General features: G+C 35.2%; 1 protein-coding gene across 1 annotated transcript in view; it reads right to left on the bottom strand.

Annotated features, from left to right (window-relative positions):
- The window catches only part of LOC136025842 (mitotic spindle assembly checkpoint protein MAD1-like), a 116,080-nt gene that overhangs the window by 57,474 nt on the left and 33,338 nt on the right, over positions 1-25,268 (bottom strand). Inside the window, exons 6-9 of the mRNA XM_065701857.1 lie at positions 11,320-11,504; positions 9,956-10,091; positions 5,265-5,411; positions 54-163 (exon numbers count right to left, since the gene is read on the bottom strand). Coding sequence (XP_065557929.1) covers positions 54-163; positions 5,265-5,411; positions 9,956-10,091; positions 11,320-11,504 — 578 coding nt within the window. The remainder of the gene's footprint in view (positions 1-53; positions 164-5,264; positions 5,412-9,955; positions 10,092-11,319; positions 11,505-25,268) is intronic.

Here is a 25,268-nt window from a genome sequence, read left to right on the forward strand (position 1 = left end):
TTATATGGGTCGTAAAAAACAGGAGCCGAAAGAAAAAACAGACTCCGACTTACTTGGGTTTAAGAATTTTTATTCCTTCTTCCTTAGCTTTTTCCTGTAACTGTTCTTCCAAATCTGCTATCCTTTCTCTGAATTTTTGAATCTCCTCTTCTGTTACAGACGCCTGGAACATTACAATATTTGTTACAAACCGCCAAAATAATTTAAGACCAAATATGGCGAGATGTTAGGAAACACGAGTGCCTAAATAATTTTCGAAAAAGTTTTATAACTAAGCATTCTAGAAGTCAAAATGGTCAACTCCGTAAAAGTAATGAAGGAAATATAAAAAGAGAACTTTTTACTGACTATTTGCTTTAATTTTAGTAACTTTAGCTTAATTTATTAGTTAAATTAAATTAATTATTCTAACTTATCACTCGCTGTAAAAAAGGAAACAGTACAGGATTTCTTAAAACACCAAGGCTTAAAACCTTAAAACACCAAGGACATCAAACATAATTTTGCCCCCCTTCTTAAGTCTGTTCATACTCGAAAACGATAATTTTCCAAGGTTTTTCTTTCGGCTGTTTCAAAATTACAAGGTCTTTTAGTCATACCGAATTTTTGTCAGTGTCCCCACACTGAATCTTGAAAATAAATGAGTAAAATCAACTGTTTAAAAAACCGAAATCAAATAAACTGTTATATAGCCTTCACGTTTCTACTAGTTTCAGTTATTTAGCAGCAAACACGAGTAAAACTAATTACATGATTAAATAAAAAAAACTAGTTTTTTTAACTGAAAGTAAGGAGCGACATTAAAACTTAAAACGAACAGAACTTACTCCGTATATGAAATGGGTTGTCTCCTCCGCAGTCCCTCGCTCTTTACGCTAAAGTTTGACTCTTTGCCACAATTCTACTTTTTAAAACAACTAGAAACTTTAGCGTAAAGAGCGTGGGACTGCGGAGGAGACAACCCATTTCATATACGGAGTAATTTCTGTTCGTTTTAAGTTTTAATGTCGCTCCTTACTTTCAGTTAAAAAAGCTAGTTTTTTTTTATTTAATTTCTGAACGTTTTTGAATTAATGCATGTTTGATTTTGGCTCTCCGCACATAAATTATTGAAATGAAATTAGTATATTAATTTTTTTTTTAGCTAAATGGCTTTCTCTTAGTTTTGATCAGACGATTTTGAGAAATACGGGGTGGGGAAGGAGGCCTAGCTGCCCTCCAATTTTTCGGTTACTTAAAAAGGCTACTAGAACTTTTAATATTCAACGAACGTTTTTATTAGTAAAAAATATACGTAACTTAAGAATTAACTTACGTAACAAACTTTTATATTCTTATATTTTTATTATGTGTACGAGGGGGTTTGTACCCTCGTTAATACCTCGCTCTTTACACTAAATCGTAAGTTTTGTTCCAATTCTTTAAGAATGACCCCTGAATCAAATAGGCCGTAGAATAAATAGTTGAAATCACTAAAAATATTTTAGCATAAAGAGCGAGGTATTTATCTCCTCCTAAATACCTCGCTCTTTATGCTAAAGTATTTTTAGAACCCTACATATGCGTAATAATCTCTGTTTGTTATAAATTTCAATGCTATTCCTTACTTTCATTTGAAAAAACGTTTTCATGTTTATTTTTTCATTGTTTTTTTTTTTATAGTAATGCTAGAAAATCCTGCGCCCTTTTCATTGAATTTTTTCCCCCATGGCATATTTCTCCAAGGAAAGATCCTCCCACATAGCCCCCTCCCTCAACCCTACCCCCAAAACCAAAAAAATCCCCCTGAAAACGTCTGTACACTTCCCAATAACCATTATTAAATGTAAACACTGGTTGAAGTTTGTAACTTGCAACCCCTCCCCCAGGGAGTGTGGGGGAGTAAGTCATCCCCAAAAACATAGTTATTAAGATTTTCGACTATGCCAAACAAAATGGCTATCTCAAAATTTTGATCCGTTGACTTTGGGAAAAAAATGAGCTTGGGAGGGGGCCTAGATGCCCTCCAATTTTTTCGGTCACTTAAAAAGGGCACTAGAACTTTTCATTTCCGTTAGAATGAGCCCTCTTTCGACATTCTAGGACCACTTGGTCGATACGATGACCCCTGGGAAAAAAAAACCAAACAAATAAACACGCACCCGTGATTTGTCTTCTGGCAAAAAATGCAAAATTCCACATTTTTGTAGATAGGTGCTTGAAACTTCTACAGTAGGGTTCTCTGATACGCTGAATCTGATGGTGGCATTTTCGTTAAGATCCTACGACTTTTAGGGGGTGTTTCCCCCTATTTTCCTAAATAAGGCAAATTTTCTCAGGCTCGTAACTTTTGATGGCTAAGACTAAACTTGATGAAACTTATATATTTAAAATCAGCATTAAAATGCGATTCTTTTGATGTAGCTATTTATATCAAAATTCAATTTTTTAGAGTTTTATGGTTATTTCAGATTGATTGCTATTTAAGTGGAAAAAAAAATACAGTAAAACTTTGACAGTAAAATTTGAGCAGGATTAGGGGCTGCTTCGTAGATTTAAACACATTTTCCCGGTTCCATTTTAAAAGTTTATATAATTCACTAGTTCATCCTTACATTGTATGAGCTTGCTCTGTTTGGGTTAGTAGTCTTATCGTAGATTTTAAGAGGATACTGATACTGCAAAACCAAGCTTTAATGCTTACATATCTGAAAAGTGTGAATGGACAATGCCCTTTTGATGTTTTAAATATCGGGCAGTTGAGATTACCAGACCGGTATTTTTGCGTATCAGTGTTTCAATGAGCTAGGACCTAATTATTTCTGTAATGTTTTATCGGCCAATTCTGTGTACCATTCTTATTCTCAAAGAAATTCCGCGGCTTAATACTTGAAAGACGACATACTGCAATGTCTTGTTTTGTGTTCAGGCATCGGTTTTGTGTTTCCCCATGTGCATCGGTTTAGGCATGTATTTAGGCATCGGTTTAAGCATCTTATTTTGCGTCTAGGCATAGGTTTTATGTTTCCCCATGCATATATGTTTATGTTTGTGTTTAGGCATCGATTTAGGCATGTGTCTAGGCATCTTATTTTGTGTTTAGGCATCGGTTTTGTATTCCCCCATGTGCACGGGTTTAGGCATCATTTTTCGTGTTTAAGCATCGGTTTTGTGTTTCCCCATGTCTATCGGTTTAGGCATGTGTTTAGGCATCGATTTTGTGTTTCCCCTGTGCATCGGTTTAGGCATTGGTTTGGGCATCTTTTTTAGTATTTAGGCATCGGCTTAGTGTTTCCTTATGTGTATCGGTTTAGGCATCGGATTAGGCATGTCTTTAGGCATCTTTTTTTGTGTTCAGGTGTTTCGGTTCGAAATAATCTTTCTGGGGGCACTGGGATTACCAAGAGTATATCTTCCTTTAAAAATCACATTAAGAACTTCTTGAAGAGCAGAGAAGATTAAGGGTGCGGGTGACTTCTGTAAAAATTGATTCAAAGTTCCTATGAGATTTATATTTATTTATTTATAAAAATTGTATTTTTTTTCTTTCTTGTTCTTTTTTTATGTATATACCCTAATTTTTGAAGCTCAGAATTTTCTCTACGAAGAGACCTCTAGATACTGCACAGAAACTTTTTCTTCTTTGCTTTCCATATATAAACTAATCTTAACCCATTCGCAGCCCCATAAAAGAAATATTACCTACTAGTTTAGAAAAAGAAAAAAACAAGAAAAATACAATTCTTCCAACTCTTATTTCACATTGACTTAGATAGTAACTAACATGACTACAAATACATACCAGATTGAATTATACTAGAAATGTGCTCCATTCGTGGTCGAATCAATCAGAATTCACAACAAACTTAAATTGAGCTTACTGATTTGACCCAAATACCTAAGAATTTCAAGATATAACTCCGACGTTTCAATAGTTTACTAGATGAAGAAGAAGAAGAAGATTATTCAATAAAATACAATACAAAATGGAAATACAATACACTTATTTCCCCTCAAAAGAAACACCAACAATCTAAAAACACTTTTTGAAGAAAACTGTCAAGTGAGAAAAAATACAACTAGAAGCTAATTTGGGAATGGTCACTATGATTTCCATGCAATGTAATTAATTCCAATGGTAATTAGTCCATTTCCAATGGTAATTAATCTTAGTGGTAAAAGTCCATTGCAGAAATAAGTTTATGGGAATTCTTAAAGATAGCCTGATATCCCTCCAAAATGGAGTCAGATCGAAATGAATACTGCACCATCGGAAGTACCAATGTCATTTGGAATTACCAATGTACAATTACCAATGTTAAGATCCCTGCACAGGAAAGTTACACATTCCCATCTCGAACAAAAAGGAAAATCACTTTTCGGCATAGGTGGCACTGATGGATTTTTTTTTTTTTCTTCTTCTTTTTTTTTAGTCCTGCCACAAACAAATCTGTATAGATTTCTCGTGGCAGATCTGTTTGGTATGACATTTTTTGTGAATATTAGTCTAATTAAAATGAATTTTTCTCTCGAACCAGAAGTAAATCGAATATTTGGCTGCATGAAGATATTTTTTTCAATAGAAATCTGGGAACTGATTATAAATTTACTCTAATCATTCATTATCATTAGAAATTTCAGTAAAATTCAAGTGCCAAAACTATTCTTTGTAACCATACTACTTCCTTATCTGAATCCTTCCACTTCCCAAAAATCTAAACCTAAGCTATAGGCTAAAAGTGGATTTTACTGTGTTTCCCCTCCCCCCGAGAAACATAATCTGATACCCCCAAATACTTTTGCAAGAGCTTCGGTTGTCGTCGCATAATTTAACTTTCTAAGTTGACTCATCTCAGAACCTAGCTTTAATATTTATCGATTTCCCCCAACCACGTATTGCACTCCCGGCCGAAGGCGGGGAATCAGGAGATCAGTACCTGAGCAACACAGGCCAATGGTCAGCATGCAAAAAAGTCCAAGTTTTTTTTTCAGCAATAGGTGCAACCTAGTAAAGAGCAAACCTAACCCATTTTAACCAAAACCTGAAACATAAATTTTTAAATAAACTTTTGAATGTAAAAGAGTGACCATTTGACATTGATTTAGTAATGGTGACTCTTATCAATGCTCAACTTTTAATTAAAGAGTTAATTATAAATTTAAATGAAAACAAATTTATGTGAATTTCGAAAAAGAATTTGAAACTTGTCAAAAACAGTGGCAAATCAAAATAAAATTACATTATGTAAAACTATATTACAAAAATTATATAAAATACAAATTACCTGAGGAGTCAATTTGTCACCAAAGTCCGTGCGATACTGTTCTAAAATTTCTTCTAGTTGTGACACTCTTTGGGTCATCACAGAGTCAAATCGGATCGTCATATCTTGCTCATAGCTATCAAGGAATTTTTTATACATATCTCTTTCCTGAAAAAAAAAAATCTCTGATCAGTTTCAACAATAGCAATTCTTGAGCCAAAGTAAGTAATTCTTGAGCAAACTACTAAATGAGAGCAGTAATACTGCATGAAAGCAGTATTTCTACTGCTTTTTTTTATTAGTAATTTACTAATTTCTTATCTAATTTTTATCAAATAACTTACTGCTTTTTTTATAATTTTTTTTTATTATTTTATATAATTTTTTTAATTAATAATTAGTATATTACTAATAAAGTAATTCTTGAGCAAACTAATTTCTTGGGCTACTAAATGAGAGCAGTATTACTGCATGAGAGCAGTATTTCTACTGCTTTTTTTTATTAGTAATTTACTAATTTCTTATCTAATTTTTATCAAATAATTTACTGCTTTTTTTATAATTTTTTTTATTATTTTATATAATTTTTTTAATTAATAATTAGTATATTAGTAATAAAGTAATTCTTGAGCAAACTAATTTCTTGGGCTACTAAATGAGAGCAGTATTACTGCATGAGAGCAGTATTTTTACTGCTTTTTTTATTAGTAATTTACTAGTTTTTTATCTAATTTTTATCAAATAATTTACTGCTTTTTTTATAATTTTTTTTATTATTTTATATAATTTTTTTAATTAATAATTAGTATATTACTAATAAAGTAATACTTTATTAGTATTATAAATGAGAGCAGTATTACTGAGATCAGTATTGAGTTAGTATTACTAATACTAACAGCTGTTGGCACTACCAAGCCGCCTAAGGCCAACACAGCTTTCAACACTGCTCCTTCATCCTGATACATTCAAAACCTCACATTTTTACCCCCTCTTATAAATTTTAAATTTCCTTTAACCCTTTCTTCTTACTCCGGTCTAAAACTGCCTACTTTTTGTTCAGCCTACTTTTATGGATGACCCAAAAGCACGAAATTTGGCCTTCAGTTGCAAAATGTTGCCAAGAACTACGTAGTAAAATACATATAAAACACCAAATTTGTCTTTCAAACGCGAAACATGGCCAAGAATTACATAGTAAAATACATATAAAACACGAAATTTGGCCTTCAACCGCGAAACATGGCCAAGAATAGCATAGTAAAATACATATAAAACATAAAATTTGGCCTTCAAACACCAAACGTGGCCCAGAAATATAGAAAATATATGTGTAAAACATCGAGTTGTGTAAATATGGGTAACTAATTTCTTAAGCCCTTAAAAACAAGAAAAAAAAGAGCAAGTCTACTACTGTCACTAATAACTTATTGACAAATGAGGTCAAGAAAGTCAAATGAGGTCAAGAAAGTTGCGCATGTTCCTCCACCACTCCAGACGTTGTCAAAGACGACTTTGGACTTTAGCTGCAAATGGAGCTATTGTATGCTCTATTTACAGGAATGAAGCCACATCAATTCAGCTAGACTATCAATGGACCACAAATGAAGCTATTCTATGCGCTATATATCAAAATGAGCCCAAATTCAGCAGCACGGCTGTTAATGACAACTTCAGACTTCAGCTGACTTAGCTGCAGAAAAGTATTATAGAAAAACAGCTGATCTGAAAGAAAAACTTGGGCTATTTTCGAGCGGAACAATTTTTTCCACGTTTTTGATCTGCACAGGGATCCTCGGGAGTCAATAAACTTTCGAACACAGTAATTACCAAAATGAAAACCCGTTCTTCAGCTAAATTATTAAACAGAGACATTAAACTTCGACAAAAAGGAGTTATTGTCTTGCCAGTGCTGCTATATGCTTCAATCATGTGATACTTAAATCAGCGGTAAGGAAGACATATCCAAGCGTGCAAAAATACTGATTTTCAATACTGAAGATTCATTAGAAATAGAGAATGACTAATCAGTCAATAAGAGATTGCAACGAGACAAGCGCTTGTGAACAGCGTACTCAGAGTGCAAAGATGAGAATATTTAGGTTATGTCCTAAGAATGAGCGGTCAAAGGCTGTCGCATGCCGTCAATCATTGGAAGCCCCGAAAAACCCGTCAAAGAAAAAGGCCCTAGAACACCCTATGGCACAACTATTAGGTATATTTGCATAGCCTTAATGGCTGCATCGACCCAGAGTGGGAGGCACTCGTAGCTGCAGAAAACTCAAGGGACGGCAGGAGGGTCTTCCTTGATGCCCTGGATACTTTTAGGATTAAAATTGGCAATACTGAGCAGAAACGCTGAATTTACCAGAACTGGAAGAACATTTTTGTATGATTGAGCAGAATATGTGAGGTAGAATTGGGATGTAACATTGGCAAATCTGAGCGAAAACGCTGAATTTGACAGAGCTGGAAGGTGGAACAATCCTAACAAGGACTTATGCTAGATTTGCCTCTCACTCAATCGGACTATCTGTCTTGGCTTTTTCTACAATTAGCCATGGCTTGATGCCCACAACTACTTGATTTTAATTAAATCCTAATAAGGGCTTATGCCAGATTTACCTCTCACTCAATCGGACTATCTGTCTTGTTTTTTTCTACAATTAGCCATGGCTTGATGCCCACAACTACTTGATTTTAATTCAAAATTGAATTAAATTCAAGTAGCTGTGGGCATCAAGCCATGGCTAATTGTAGAAAAGGCCAAGACAGATAGTCCGATTGAGTGAGAGGCAAATCTAGCATAAGCCCTTATTAGGATTGTACAAAAATGATGTCAGTTCATTTGTTAATAGATAAGTCTATCTATCATCCGTCCATGCGTCATTCCTAGAGCAGAACTAAGGTAGATAGTTCTGATGTTTGAGTTAAAATCAAGTAGTTAAGGGCATCAATTCTTCTCAATCATACCAAAACTACCTTCCAATTCAGCCGCACCAGTATTTATGCTTAGCTTTGCTAAAGTTACATTTTGACAGAGCTGGAAGGTAACATTGAATGAACTGAGTAAAATACTAAAATGTGGCAAAATGTAAAAACAGAAAAACTGAGTAGACATACTATTGTTGCAGAGCTGGACGGTAATTTCTTTTATAAGATGTAAATACTAAAGTATGGCAGAGTGTGGAACAGTCTGCTAAGAGTAGAACAGCTAAAGTGTGGCAGAATGTAACATTAGTAAAATTAAGGAGACATGCCAGAGTCTGGCAGAGCTAGAGGGCAATTTTGGTATGATTGAGAAGAATAAGTGCGGCAGAATTGGGATGTAACATAGGCAAAATTTAGCGGAAACGCTGAATTTGGCAGAACCGGAAGGTAACATTGGTTAAACTGAGTAAAATACTAAAATGTGGCAGAATGTAAAATAGTAAAACTGAGTAGAAATGCTATTGTTGCAGAGCTGGAAGGTAATTACTTTTATAAGATTGAGTGCAAATGCTAAAGTATGACAGAGTTGGAAAGTAATATTAGTAAAATTGAGTAGAAATGCTAGAGCCTGCCAGAGTTGGAAGGTAAAATTGACTAATCTGAGTAGAAATGTTAAAGTGTGGCAGAATGTAACACTAGTAAAATTAAGGACACATTCCTAGAGTTTAGCAGAGCTGCAGGGTAATTTTGGTAACTGCTACTACCACTAACAAACTCACCGCAGCATCAAGCCACCTAAGGCCAACACAGCTATGCACGCTCCTCCTCCATTCCAATCTATTCAAAGCCTCCCTCTTTACACCCTCCCAGGAATTTCCCATTTCCTTTAAATCTTTCTTAATGACATCCTCCCACCCCAGACGAGGACGACCTACTTTCCGTTTAGCCCATGACAGTTTGCCAAAAATAACAATCTTCGGCAATCTGTCATCCTTCATCCTCAGAACGTGCCCTAGCCATCTCAAATATTCTTTCATTATAGCCCTAGAAATCAGGATTGAACCACATTTTTCGTACAGCCTACTGTTTAAAATACGGTCAGTCAGTCGGTTACCCAGAACAATCCATAGGCAATTTCTCTAGAAAACATCTAGTAAATCTTCATCCGCTTTTTGGAGCCCCCATGCTTCAGAGTCATATTTGACCACTGTTATCACTGTACCTTCCAATATTCTAATCTTAATTTGAAGACTTATCTTCCTATTCTTCCAAACTTTTTAACTGTGAAAAAACACCCTGAGTCTTTTTGGTAAGATTGGTTAGAATTGCTTTAAATTGGCAGAGTTGGAAAGTGACATTGGTAAGGTTGAGCAGAAACACGGAAACCTGCCAGAGTTGGAAGGTAACACTGACTTAACTTAGTAGAAATGCTTTAGTATGGCACAGTGTAACATAAGGAAAATTGAGGATAAATACTAGTGCGACAGAACTGGAAGGTAATTTTGGTAAGATTGATCAGAATAAGTGTGGCGGATTTGGGGATTAACATTGGCAAAACTGAGCGGAAACGCTGAACTTCACAGAGCTGGAAGGTAACATTGGTTAAACTGAGTAGAAATGCTAAAGTATGGCAGAGTTGGAAAGTAATATTGGTAATTTGGAAGGTAAAGTTCATAAAACTGAGCAGAAATAACAGAATGTGGCAGAGTTGGAAGGTAACAGTCTGGCAACGTTGCCGCGGTAGCAGAGTAAAAATATTTAAATACAATAATCTCTGCTCATACCTTCGTGATGAGGTTCAGTTTTTTATTTGTTTTCCGTAGTTCATCTTCACCAATTTTGGGTTTCACAGCAGTTTGCTTTTCAGCAGTTTGAAGCTTATGCTGAAGCAATCGTACTTCGCTATTTGCATCTTGTAGCCTGAAAAAAAAAAATCACAAATACATTGGAAAAAAAAACCCGTAAGATCCGGATAACAAATGAATTAAACAAAGTTGCAATGGCATAATAATAAGATTACAGAGTATAAAAAAGTGCTTTAAGAATAAGAAAAAAAAAAACGTAAAAACTACTCATTCATTACTGTTGCTTCCTTTTTCACATTCATATATTTTTTTTTAGTTATCGAAGAAGAAAATTACAAAACACTAAAAAATATCTCAAATTTCGTTTCTGGGATCTGCTGAATAAAAGTGTTCGAAAAGCCCCCCCCCCCCATTCTAATGGTACTTTTCTTTTCAATACAGACTAGAGAGAAAAACTGCCAAAAAAATCTCAAATTTTGGTTCTATCTAAGGGAATGCAAAACACACGGATAATAAAAGGAACTGGGACTTAATGAAGCAAAGAAAATTCCAACCAGAGAGATTACTATCAACCTTACTACTTACCACCTCATTAGTCTTATTTAGCCTGAAGCCATCTTACTTTTCTATTTCCACGTTGCAGTATAGAAATGTAAAAAAAAGTAAACAGCAACGAGAAAACAATAAATATAAGGCCAAACTGCTAGTTTTTCTATGGGTATCAAAATTCTGTTTTTTTAGAGTTTCGGTTACTATTGAGTCGCTTCGCTCCTTACTTATAGTTTGTTGTCATGACCTGTTTGATAAACCTGAATAGACAAGATATTGGTAAACTAGGCAGGGAAGCAATTAGGATTTTGTTAAGGGGAGGGGGAATCTGTATATGGAAGTCCATGTTTAGTCCATATAGATTTGGACTAAATTGGTTAAATTCCCCAGCTCATTGTCGTCTACTACCCAACTTTGCGAGCCCCCCAACTGGAGGACCAGTTACTAGACTTCGACAAATAAAAAACAATTGTCCACAGTTACTGACTTGCTCAGCATATAGTACTGAGAGATATCGCAAATCATTTGTTCCATATTTTACCCGTCATTTTAATAATATTGACGCGACTAATATTTAATGTTTGATTAATATATTGTTTGTTTAAATTTTCCTGTGAGTGTTTTTGAAGGTATAAATTATTTTTGTCATGACATGCTAATGCTAGCTCCGGCTATTGCAGTGAATAAATATATTCTATTCTATTCTATTCTATTCTATGGAAAAGATCTGGGTCATTGCTAAAATACATACTGTGGGTCGGGTGGTTTGAAACTCTTGAAATTATAAAACTAACCTCTGATTCAGGTCTGCCAACCTCACAGCAAAATCTACTTCAACAGATTTCATTTTCTCCACAAATTCGTATAAATGTTCAGTCTGTAATTCACCATCAACCTTTATAAATTCTCTCAAGCTATTTTGCCATTTCTCACTGTCACGCTTCAATTTTTCAATGGTGTCATAGAGATCAGGAATAACCTACAAAAATGAAAAAAATAAAAAGACCGATAAAAGAAACATTATAAATAAACTGCGAATATGGTAGATAGATAGATAGATAGATAATTTTTTATTTGCAACCATTAAATAAATAAATATGACAAACCAGTGCACATGCCTGGTGGCATACTTTAGCACTGACAATATTACAATGTTACATACACTACGGAAATAAAAATAAATCAAGCCAAAGTAAATACAAGCCTACAGCATCAGCATATATATACAAAAAAAAATAAACAAAAAATAATTCCCTGCAACATATTAAACACAAATGACCTAACCATTTGTTATTTAATTAAATATTTGAAAACCTGTCATAACTTACATATAAATCCGTCATACCTTTAATCCTCGCACCCAATAATTTTGACAAATTTCAACTTTGCGATTATATTTTGCAACTTTTTAATAAATAGTAAGTTCATTATTTCTGAAAAAATTATTTTCATCACTGCTTTGTTAAGTTTTTTTTAATAATTTTAAAAACTCTCGCTTATTGCTACATTCTCGTACTGATATTGGAATTGAGTTCCAAATTTTTGACCCAGTATGACGGATGTTGAAAGCCGCTCTTGACGTAGGACGAAATTCACATGAAAAATCTGAACAATGAGTGGTTGGATAGTTATGAAATTGGGAATTAGTTGAAAAAATACCAGAGAAATTTGAAGGTAAACTATTGTATAACTAATCATGACAAATATTAGAAATAGAAATTGTATGAAGTTGATCCAAAGAATATATTCCTGAATTCCCATATAAGTGTCTAACTGAAGATCCATGCTCAACATTAAAAAGAATTCTCATTGCTTTATTCTGGAGTATTTGGAGAGATTTAAATACAGATGGAAAAGTAGAAGCCCAAACAGAAATACAATAAATTAAATATGGGTGGACAAAAGAATAATAAATTGCTTTTAGAATATTTTTAGGAAACAAATAACGAAGACGTGATAGAATACCAATATTTCGGGAAATTTTTAACGACAGTGTTTTCACATGTTTATGAAACGACAAATTTTCATCTAAAAAAACACCAAGGTATTTAAACTGATCAACCCTTTTCAATCAAGACCATTCAACAAAAGAGAGAATCCATCCGAAATGACCGAACCAGTTCGCGAAAACAACATATATTGGCATTTTTTCTCATTAAGAGCTAGTAAATTCCTTGAGTACCAAAAAGATACACCTTGTAACGTGCATTCAAGGTTATGGAAAAGAACTGCTAAGTCCCGGTGAGAGGAAAAGATTACTACACCATCAGCAAACATAACAATTTTACAAAGAGGCAAAACATCCGGTAAATCATTTTTAAAAAGAAGAAATAAAACAGGGCCAAGGACAGAGCCCTGAGGTATTCCACAATTAATCTGAAAAGTCTGAACGAAGATCACGGGATTTATCGATACATTCTAGTCGTCTCCCAGAAAGATAAGATGCAAAAAAATTAACAGTTTGTGATGAAAATCCATAAGACTTAAGTTTCATAAGAAGCAAAGAATGATTTACAGTGTCAAACGCTTTAGCGACATCAAGGAAAATAGCCAAAGCATGTTGATCACCATCTAATGAGTTATTTATATTCAATAAAAGCTCATGAATTGCCAGTTCAGTTGACTTTCCCTTTATAAATTCATATTGAGAAGTGTGTAATATCTTATTATCGAATAAATATTTTTGTAGTTGACTATTTACAATTTTTTTTTCCAGAATTTTACTATAAACTGAAAGCAAAGAAATACCTCTACAATCTGAATAACCAGTTGAATTACCGGCTTTAGGTAATGCTATAACATTTGCTTTTTTTTTTAAAGCTCAGGAAAAATCCCATGTGTAAGTGATAGATTAAAAATATGCGCCAATAAAGGGGAAATGCTCGACGCTACCTGTTTAACAATTTGCGCAGAAAATCCAAATTCATCCACAGAAAAACTTTGTTTAAGCTTCATAATAATTTATTTTTATCTCCCGAGGCGCAATCTCAGAAAAAGTAAAAATTCTTTCTGCATGTTGCTCATTACCTGGAATTAAATAAAAAAATAAGTTTTTTAAATGAAAGTAAGGAGCAACATTAAAACTTAAAACGAACAGAAATTACTCCGTATATGAAAGGGGCTTTTCCTCCTCAACGCCTCGCTCTTTACGCTAAAGTTTGACTCTTTCTCTTAACTCTATTTTTAAAACAGTAAGAAACTTTAGCGTAAAGAGTTGAGGAGGAAAAGCCCCTTTCATATACGGAGTAATTTCTGTTCGTTTTAAGTTTTAATGTTGCTCCTTACTTTCATTCAAAAAACTTGTTTTTTTTATTTAATTTCTGGACGTTTTTGAATTAATGCATGTTTTGATCTTGGCTCTCCGCACATAAATAATTAAAACGAAATTTGCACATTAATTAATTGCAATAAATCGGAAGATTTTGAGAAAAAAGGAGCGAGGGAGGAGGCCTAGTTACCCTCCAATTTGTTGATTACTTAAAAAGCAACTAGAACTTTTAATTTTTTACAAACGTTTTCATTGGTAAAAAATATACTTAACTTACGAATTAATTTACGTAACGAACTTCTATATTCGTATGTTTTTGTTGCGTGTATGAGGGGGTTCAACCCTCGTCGAAACCTCACTTTTTACCCTAAAGCTTAAATTTTGTCCCAATTCCTTAAGAATGAGCTCTGAATCACAAAGGCCGTAGAATAAATAGTTGAAATCACTAAAAATACTTTAGCGTAAAGACTGAGGTATAATGAAGAGGTAAGCCTCTCATATGCGTAATAATTTTTTTTCGTTTTAAGTTTTTAATGCTGCTCCTTACTTTCAGTAGAAAAAACTTTTCATATTTATTTTTTCATTGTTTTTTCAAATAATGCTAGAAAATCCTGCGCCCCCTTCATTGAAATTCTCCTCCCCCATGACTAGTTTATCCGTAGAAATATCCTCCCACGTAACCCCCCCTAAACAAAAAAAAAATCCCCCTGAAAACGTATGTACACTTCTCAGTAATCATTACTATATGTAAACACAGGTCAAAGTTTGTAACTTGCAGCCCCTCCCATGGGGACTGCGGGGGAGTAAGTCGTCCCTAAAGACATAGTTATTAGGATTTTCGACTATGGTGAATAAAATGGCTATCTCAGAATTTTGATCCGGTGACTTTTGGGGAAAAATGAGCGAGGGAGGGGGCCTAGGTGCCCTCCAATTTGTTTGGTCACTTAAAAAGGGCACTAGAACTTTTAATTTCCGTTAGAATAAGCCCTCTCGCGACATTCTAGGACCACTTCGCCGATATGATCACCGGTGGAAAAAAAAACAAATAAACACGCATCCGTGATCTGTCTTCTGGCAAAAAATGCGAAATTCCACATTTTTGTAGATAGGAGAACTTTTACAACAAGGTTCTCTGATACGCTGAATCTGATGGTGTGATTTTCGTTAAGATTGTATGACTTTTAGGGGGTGTTTCCTCCTATTTTCTAAAATGAGGCAAATTTTCTCAGGCTCGTAACTTTTGATGGGTATAACTGATCTTGATGAACCTTATATATTTAAAATCAACATTAAAATACGATTCTTTCGATGTAACTATTGGTATCAAAGTTCCATTTTTTAGAGTTTCGGTTACTATTGAGCCGGGTCGCTCCTTACTACAGTTCGTTACCACGAACTGTTTGATAATAAGGGAATTCAGCTGTGCACTCATAGTCGATGAAATTCTAGAACCAATATTACTAAAATAATCTCCCAAAGCATTTAAAATATCTTTAGGTTGTGTAATTTTTTCCCCATTTATTTCCAGGCAATGTACACTAGTACTCTTACGACTATGAGGACGTATTCTTTCATTCATCATTTGCCATGTCTTTCTTATATCAGATTTATATTCCAGGAATTTATCATTATAGAATTTTCTCTTCCCATGTCTTATAATAGAATTTAGCTTATTCCTATAAACTCTATATTCTTGAAAAGATTCGGGTGTCTGCAATTTTAAATAATTCTTAAACTTTTTATTTTTATGTTTTAGTGATACCAAAATATCTTCTGAAATTCACGGGTCAAATCTCTGCGCAAATTTTCCATACAAAACACATGTCGAAGAAGAACCTACCCCGCAGTCGAATCATTTGATCAATAAAATTCGAAAATGCAGCATTTGCATCATCTGAATTATAAACCAAACTCCAATCATGATCCTCAATTAACTGCCGAAGGACTTTACAATCAATCCATTCAAATCGTCTTTTCGAATTATTCCTTATTGAATCACGATGTTGTTTATTACTATTTTTTTAAATCAAGAAGAATACTCACCGGAAAATGATCTGACATATCAGACAAAATTACAACTATAAATGGTACTACTATGGTACAATTACGGTATTACTATAAATATGGTTTAATTCAAATTGGGTAAAGAGCTTGAAAGTCAATGAACATATATATATATATATATATATATATATATATATATATATATATATATATATATATATATATATATATATATATATATATATATATATATATATATATATATATATATATATATATATATATATATATATATATATATATATATATATATATATATGAGAAGTAGCGAAAAGTCCTATGCTCTTCATTAAAGATACTTGAAATACATCAATCGTGAGCTCTCTTCATGACTCTACCTCTTCACGCACACGCAATAACGAGTATCTAGCGCATTACGACGGGAATGATCTGATCGAATGACAAGTAGTACCTAAAACTATTGCTCTGGTGTAATGGGAACCAGCGTTGCCAACGCTTTGAGATAAACTGTACCACGTTTTCTGACCAAAGTTGTACCACAAGAGATCAATTTGTAACATTTAAAAAGTAGGTAAAAAATTTGCTTCTCGCGTCGCTTGGCGAGGCTCGCCGGCAGGTATGTTTGATTGATTTCCGTGAAAACTGAGAAAAAGTTCTAGGGCAAGATCAGGAAAAATAAACCTAAGGCATTAGCAATTTAATAGCTTGAAATAGGAAAAATGCTTCTATAGACTTTCTCAGCTTAACAAAATAGCAGTCTCAAACCATTAAAAGCATTTTAGAAGAAGATTTCAATAAAATCTTCTGAAAGCGTTCTCGAAGCTGATTGTTGAGGTTAATCCTTGAGAAAAAAAATCCTTGAGAATTTGAGAAAAAAAATTCCAGGAACAGTTGAGTACTAAACTTGAGGGTTTAAAATTTGACAATGTGGAAGATGGATGGAATAATTTCAGAAAAACAATTTGTGAAATTGCTGATGGTGTCCTAGGGAAGAGTGCTAAGACAGCAACTAGGAATATAAGTGAAAAAGCTTTAGGTTTAATAGAGAGTAGAAGGGGTTTGTATAAGAATTATCTGAGCGATAGGTCGTATGAAAACAAAAGGAATGTAAAGAAAGTGGAGAAAGCATTAAAATATGAACTAAGGAGATGTGAAATGGAGGCGATGGATAAAATTGCTGAGGATCTGGAAGATGCGGCTAGACGGCATAATAGTAAAATATTATACTGGCATGTTAATAAATTGAAAGGGAGTAGCCGATCCAGACTAGTCCCAGTTAAAGATAGAAACGGGGTCACAATTAGTGATAAGGAAAAAGTTAAAGAAAGATGGGTGGAACATTTTGAGAATGTGCTAAACCGAGATACAGTTGCAGGAAAAGATATAGATGAAAATGAAAAGGTTTGTGATACCTTGGATGTGAAGGAAGATTTGTTTAGTGAGGAAGAATTAGCGACAGTACTAGAAGGATTAAAAAATAATAAGGCCCCAGGTGCTGATAGTATGATTAATGAGTTCCTTAAATATGGTGGCTCTGAGGTTAGGAATAAGCTACTGAAGATTATGAACATGATTTTTGAAAAAGGGGAAGTACCCAATGATTTTAGGAAAACCTTAATTAAACCACTGTATAAGAAAGGTGACAAGAGTGAATGTCGGAATTATCGAGGCATTAGTCTGGTCTCTGTAGGTAGCAAATTACTGAGTAATATGATACTTTTTAGACTGAGACATGCTGTAGACAAAGTTTTAAGGGAAGAACAATGCGGTTTTAGAAAAGGTAGAGGATGTGTCGACCATGTTTTCACTCTTAGGTTAATAATTGAGAAGTCCCTTCGTTGTCAAACACCTTTGGTCCTTAGTTTTATCGATTATGAGCAAGCTTTCGATTCTGTTGATAGAACAGCGTTAACAAAGGTCTTATCGTTATATGGTATACCAGAAAAATACATTAAAGTGATTTGCGCTATGTACGAGAATAATACTGCTGCGGTTAAGGTAGGAAATGAGGTTAGCAACTGGTTTTGTATTAAATCAGGAGTTAAGCAGGGTTGTGTTCTATCCCCCTTTATATGGATCATTTTGATGGACTTCGTCTTAAGGAGCACAGGAAAGGCAATTGGAGACCATGGAATCAAATGGGGAGGAAGAACGCTCCTGGACTTAGATTATGCTGATGATTTAAGCATATTAGATGAAAGTGTGAGCAAAATGAATGAATTTTTAGAGGTTTTACGAGTTCAGGGTGCTAAAATAGGCTTGAAAATTAACGTTAAGAAGACTAAGTCACTAAGGTTAGGAGTAAGTGAAGATGAGCAGGTGACCTTAGGTAACGAAAAGATTGATCAGGTTGGGAGCTTCAGTTACCTTGGTAGTATTATTAGTAAAGATGGTGGGAGCAGTGAAGATGTTAAAAGTAGAATAGCTAAAGCTCAGGGTGTTTTTTCACAGTTAAAAAAAGTTTGGAAGAATAGAAAGATAAGCCTACAAACCAAGATTAGAATATTGGAAGCTACAGTGATGACAGTGGTCAAATATGGCTCTGAAGCATGGACACTCCGAAAAGCAGATGAAAATTTACTAGATGTTTTCCAGAGAAATTGCCTACGGATTGTTCTGGGTACCCGGCTGACTGACCGTATTTCAAACAGTAGGTTGTACGAAAAGTGTGGTTCAATCCCGCTTTCTGGGGCTATAATGAAAGAAAGGTTGAGATGGCTAGGCCACGTTCTACGGATGAAGGATGACAGATTACCGAAGATTGTCCTTTTTGGCCAACCGTCTGGGGCTACACGGAAAGCAGGTCGTCCTTGTCTGGGTTGGGAGGATGTCATAAATAAGGATTTAAAGGAAATAGGAACTTCCTGGGAGGGTGTAAAGAGGGAGGCTTTAAATAGATTAGGTTGGAGGAGGAGCGTGCGTAGCTGTGTTGGCCTCAGGCGGCTTGGTGCTGCAGTGAGTTATTAGTAGTAGTAGTAGTAGTAGTAATCCTTTCTTTCGAAATGTTGGGCATTAAGGCTAATAATGGACAAAGTAAGAAGGCCAATAACGTAGTGTCAAGAACTAATAATCCACCTGTAGGATGAGCAATGAGCGCCAGAAGCTACAAACAAAACATATCAGTAATCAAGCTTTGAAAGTGGCTAACCCCACAGATTCCATGGGTTCACAGACTAGGCTACCTGCCGGCGAGTTATACGTTGACCACTTAATTCACTGGAGTTATGCAACCAAGAACTACATAAGTTCTTGGTTGATTCTACAAATAAGAACTAAATTAAGTTAACATAAGTATTTCGACTATATTGCACAAGAAATCAGGTAAAACACTACAAAGGTAATAAAACTGTGACATTTAAAAAAAAGATGAAGAGGAACATTTATGCTACTTGGTCACTTTCTCTGCTGTTTCTTCTTGTAGCCCAGCTTCTTCATATCCCCTTCCACATTTTTTCCACTTTGCATACAGAACCATTTCCAAGGGTGGTTTCCAATTCCTTGAGACGACCCGTTTTGCGCTGAGAAGCCCGTTAAAGGTAGTGAATCCGAGACGATTTCTAGTGCTCTTTGTTAAGTTATATTATAGCCAGGATAATTCGTCATAAGTTTTATAGTTATCAATTTATTTTTATTTTTGACTTTTTAACTAAGTTTTGACTCATGATATATATATATATATATATATATATATATATATATATATATATATATATATATATATATATATATATATATATATATATATATATATATATATATATATATATATATACATATTTTCATCAATTTTACAATTATCAATTTATTTTTGACTTTTTAACTAAGTGCTGACTCTTTTATGTTTGACACGAACGTTAAGTTCTATAATATATATATATATATATATATATATATATATATATATATATATATATATATATATATATATATATCTATATATAAAAATAAGTTGTCTGTCTGTCTGTCTGTGGATCAGGTGACGTCATGTTTCTGTGTTGACTGACGTCATGAAATTAGTTGTCGTCATTTTTGCTTTGACGGTGACGTCATTAGACCGAGCAGAGGGAATAGAAGTGGCGACCGGGAACCTCAAAGAGAAATTACAGACTGGGACACCCGGACACAAATCACGACCGGGACACAGGGAATATAAATGACGACCGGGACACAGGGACACAACTACAACGGGGACGCCGGGGGCACAGGCGGGATATATCAATGACGACCGGGACACAGGGATTGTTCGAATAGAAATTACAGACCGGGACACCGGGACACAAATGACGACCGGGACACCGGGACACAGGGAATATAAATGACGACCGGGACACTCAAAGAGAAATTACAAACTGGGACACCGGGACACAAATGACGACCGGGACACAGGGAATATAAATGACGACCGGGACACAGGGACACATCATTAGATATATATATATATATATATATATATATATATATATATATATATATATATATATATATATATATATACTAGTGCATGTATGACGTAGAATTCAAATTCGGCAACCATGCTATGATAAAATTCTTAAAATAAAATTATATTCTATTCTAATGTTGGTTTTGTTCAGATTGACAACTGTCAAAATTTTGCTCAGCAGCCACTGAAGCGTTTTTGATAACAAGTAAGCTCAAAGTGAAACGCTCGAGCAGAAGAAAACGCTTTGAATCTTTAACATCTTTTTGCCTGTAAACCCGAATCCAAAACACGGCTGGATCTGAGTCAATCGAAGTACCAAGGTCAGAGCAAAGGGGTAATCTCTTCCACTCTTGGACAATATCTTCCAGGTCATTGTCACCCAGTGAATTAGGAAAACTGAGCCAGAAGCGGTGCCATGTTTGACTGATTACTCTCTACTCCCATAGCATAGCGTGGATGAAGCCTATCAAATTTTCTTACTGATGAATGCCTGGAGTTGAAAAAACGCTTCCTCATTTCATCGCTAGAAAGATCAAAAATATCCTACACTCTTTTTAAAACTCAACTACAGCAGATATCTTTTGTTTGGTAAAAATCACTTCCACTCGACCCCCACAATCCACGTCCTTGACATCGACATAGTAGTTGGTTTCATGTGAGTTTATGATACGGGAATCCCTTTCTTTGGTATAACTAGACAACAAGAAGTGGGATGTGGTTTGTCTTGTACACTTCAGAAAAACAATCATAGACAATATGAATCTGGGTGTCTTCAGCCTTATACTGATTATTTATGTCTTCAATATACTTCAAAATATACGCCAGGAAGGCAAAGTGAGCCAAGAAATCAGGTGACAGCAGATTTTTTAGTTTGGCAGTGACCTTCCCTGACTTGTTGGCCTCTTTAAGATTTTCTGGACGGAAGAATAAAGTCAAGCAATCTCACTGCTCTGAATATCTAGGTCCAACGGCTTGTCTAGACAACCATCGAGTTGCTATATGTCTTAAAATAGCAACGTTTTGAGAAACATTTTTTCAATGTTCTTTCAATTCCATAAACTTGTGCAATTCTTAAATCTCGCTGGCCCGTTTTGGGCTCCGACAAATATAGTCGTATACATACTGATAAGTTATCAATTTCTTTTGGCAATTGTTTGCCGGCAGCAAAAGTACATAGGTGAGTGGAATGCATGAGCAACCATGTACAAATAAACTCGGACAGTCTTATGAGAGCTTTGTCTGCACACAACCTTGCTCTCCCATCATAACCGACGCATTTTCGGCGGCGAAACCTATTAGGTTTGCCTTAGGAGTTCTTATTTCTCGAAAAAGTATTTAGTTTATGGCCCGTTAAATATCTTCGGCTGTACATTGCTGAGCTTCTATAAGTCTCAAGAGGGAGTCTCTAACAGGAAAACTGTCTTCTACTCGGTCAACAACATTTAGATTAGGATGGCGAACAACTATAACCAAGCTCTTTTTGGTATTCAAGTCAGTTCAGTTTTGGTCATCAACTATTATCGTGAATTTCTGCTTCTTAATGATTTCGCATAGATCTTCGAAACCAACTTCGCCAATAACATCGTTCACGAGATGTTTAGTTTTTGTGCGACCGCAGGTTAGGTTCTTTGCAACACCAAAATCAAGAAAACAGGTCTTTAGAATTTCTGGCAGTTCATCTATGATGTCAATAGCGACATTGCGACGTGCAATAAACCGAGAAAGCATAAGTTCTGCCCTTCTCACGTTTTTACCTAAAGTCAACTTTTCAATGTTTGGATCAGCTTTGAGTGGTTGGCAGAAGCATGATAATGGGGTCGCATGACACTCGGCTGACTTTGCTTTCTTTTCATTACTAGGCTTTGCTAAATGTATATTAATATGAAAACAACTTCTGGCTACACCCACACTGCATAATGTACATCTTGATCTACCATTCTGGCCAGAGACAATATATTGCTTTGTGCTGTTTTCTATGCTCCATTTTTCACTTAGCTTCCTGATATCTTTATCTGCTTCTCTCACTTTTTAGTCTTCTTTGCTGCTGGTTGCGGTTCTTCATCTTTGTCAACACTAAAAACCTTCTTTTTCTGTTCTTTATTGCTCCTTCCGTTATCTTTTTCAATCTTTTTCTTCCGTGTTCTTTTCGCTCCTTCCATATGGGAAGTTCCTAGTGGGAACTTCCCATTCAAACCGCTATGATTTGGGTCATTTTTGGAGAAATTTTTTGCTACTGCTCGTATATATATTTATACTGTGATGTTTTACGGGTCAAGGATGATAGATTGTTAAAGTTTGTGTTTTTGGGTCATCCTTCTGAATCGAAGCGAAAAGCAGGTCATGAATGGGAAGGGACCATAAGAAAGAACTTAAAGGAAACTTAGACTTTATTGGTAAAAGGGAAGCTTTCAATGCATTGAAGCGGAGGAGGAGCTCAGGGACCATTGAAGGTGGTTTCAGGTTGACCATTGAAGGTGGCATCCAATGGTCAGGGACCATTGGATGCATTGAAGGTGGGGTCTCAGGGACCCTTTGCCTCTGTCTTGGCCCAACTTAGATAATAAACTTGACAATAGATGTTGACAACAAAACTAACCAGTATGTTTCCAGTCTTGGAGGTTAGTATGTGTTTCATCATTGACTCTCGTGAGTCCTCGCAAGATACTTCGATATTCCTCACTTTGAAGCTTCAATATTTCAATTATTCCCCCTCCCAACTCCCCCCACCAATGTCACCAGATCCGCTCGGGATTTAAAATAAGAGCTCTAAGACACGATATCCTTCTAAACATCAAATTTCATTGAGATCTGATCACCCGTTCGTAAGTTAAAAATACCTCATTTTTCCTAATTTTTCAGAATTACTGACAACTGACAGAATTACTCGTTAGTTTTGAGAAATCAAAGTTTGTTTTTTGAAATATCCTTTTAAAGTATCTATTGAGATACCAAAAAGGAGACTAATCTACTAGTTAACCCATGTGGATTCAACTGTGTGATACCAGGATTGCCCACTGTATTAATTGCTAATCATGTCCAATGCTGCAGCCGGTTTAATAAAAAGACAAAAGAGCCTGTCTTTAGAGTTCATGAACCTCGTGCCTTGTTAAGGAGAAGATCAAGATTACAATGATACATCTTTGGACAACCATCTTGAGGTCTACCGGACACTGCCTCGTCGCTATTCTATACACCTAAGCATTTGTTGGGCTATTACTGGAATTATTTATTATTTTTGTCAGTTTCAGAATTTAATTGCCTTCTTATATAAAGTGGCGCCAGTCCTGAGCACCTACTTACTTACTTTTGGCGGCAACCAGACGATAAATCCATCCTGCACAGCACCAATGAACGATGGTATGACTGACGTACTCCAACACAATCTGTCAGCAGCAGCCTCTTCTGCAATCTCCAGCCAGTCCTTATCCCAACGAAGTCCGTGTCGGCGGAAGCCACCCCAAGGACCCAGGTCATTCTTGAATGTCTGCCAGAGATTCTTTCTTTGGCCGCCTGGTCTCCGTTTCCAAGTTGGAATGGGGGTCATATGTGAAGAAATCGCAGGATACGGTTCCAGCTGGCCGTCAGTGTCTGTGTCCCAGGAATATCAGGTGTCGTCGTTTTATGATTAACCAGAGGGGGGGCCTTCTGGGCACAACACTTTCGAACCTCAGCATTTGAGATATGAGACCATCGGCTGACCGGTAGTATGTGTCTCACGCGGCGCAAGTCGAATCACTATCTATCTTTAATAGCTGACAAGCCCCTAACATATGGATTGACGCTCTACTTGGTAATACAGGGCCCAGGGATCGATATCCACTTCAGCAAGGTTGCAATTTGTCCCCTGTGAAAAAGACCTAGTAACGGAAACATTGAATCAACGTCCTATGCACCTTCAATGGCTCAGGAGTACCTCTAGTACTTTTAATTTGTTATCCTGTTTTTTAATATGAAGCCCCAGTTCACTTGCTCCAATTCTACGCAAAAACCCATTTTTCCAATTCTCATCTGAATTTGATTAAGTTCATGTTGTAAAGAAGAAAATATAAAATGAAAAAAATTAAGTAAAAACAAAAATTAAATTAAAGGAACGCTAAAAACAAATTAAAAGTAGAGTACCGGTATAGAATGACTCAAGTAAGGTAAATGACAACAAATATTCTTCAAAAACAACAAATAAATAAATATTCATTTTGCAAGTCTCTTAGACTTCAATCAATTCTCTCAGGATATTACACCATTTCACATCCTAACAATTCACTTTTCCAATGGTTTTATAGAGATTAGGAAGAACCTTTAAATAAAAAATAAACGAATAGAAATGAGATGAAAAGAGCTTTATTTTAGCTTGAATTGAGATAGAGTGAACTTTAAAATAAAGACAACCGAAAAACTGATCAGCAACCAAAAACGAAGACAACCGAGAAACTGAAAAAAGAAAACAACCGAAAAACTAACAAAGAAAACGAAGACAACCGAAAAACTGAAAAACGAAACAGCCAAAAAACTGGACAAAGAAAACGAAGACAACCGAAAAACTGAACAGCAAATGTTAAGTTCAAATTTCTTCATCAAGTCTTATGAATTCTTTCAAGGCAATTTGCCATTTCTGGCTGTCAAACCTCTAGTATTTAATCATGTCATTGGGATAAGGATTAACCGTTAATATAAAAAGAAACGAAAATAAGAAAAAATAAGAAATAAAATAGGGTAATGCTGTAGTGTGGCTCCAGTTAGAGCTAATCTAGACGGCAAATGTTTACCACAAACAACAAACTGAAAAATAAGTTTTTCGATGTCAAGAGAGTTTGAATTATAAACGTTTAAAAAAAAGAATATAAAATCACAAGAGAATAAATGGAAAGAAATTAAAACCCGTAAATGCAAAAATCACTCCGTCAAGTAGAATATACAATACATGAGCTACTTCTTTCAACAACACAGAACCAACCGATAATGGGATGATAAAAACAATTGAAAAACAATTGGAAGAGAATTCCAGTTCGTTT

This window comes from Artemia franciscana, chromosome 4 (assembly GCF_032884065.1).
Source record: "Artemia franciscana chromosome 4, ASM3288406v1, whole genome shotgun sequence".
NCBI classification, from domain to species: domain Eukaryota; kingdom Metazoa; phylum Arthropoda; class Branchiopoda; order Anostraca; family Artemiidae; genus Artemia; species Artemia franciscana.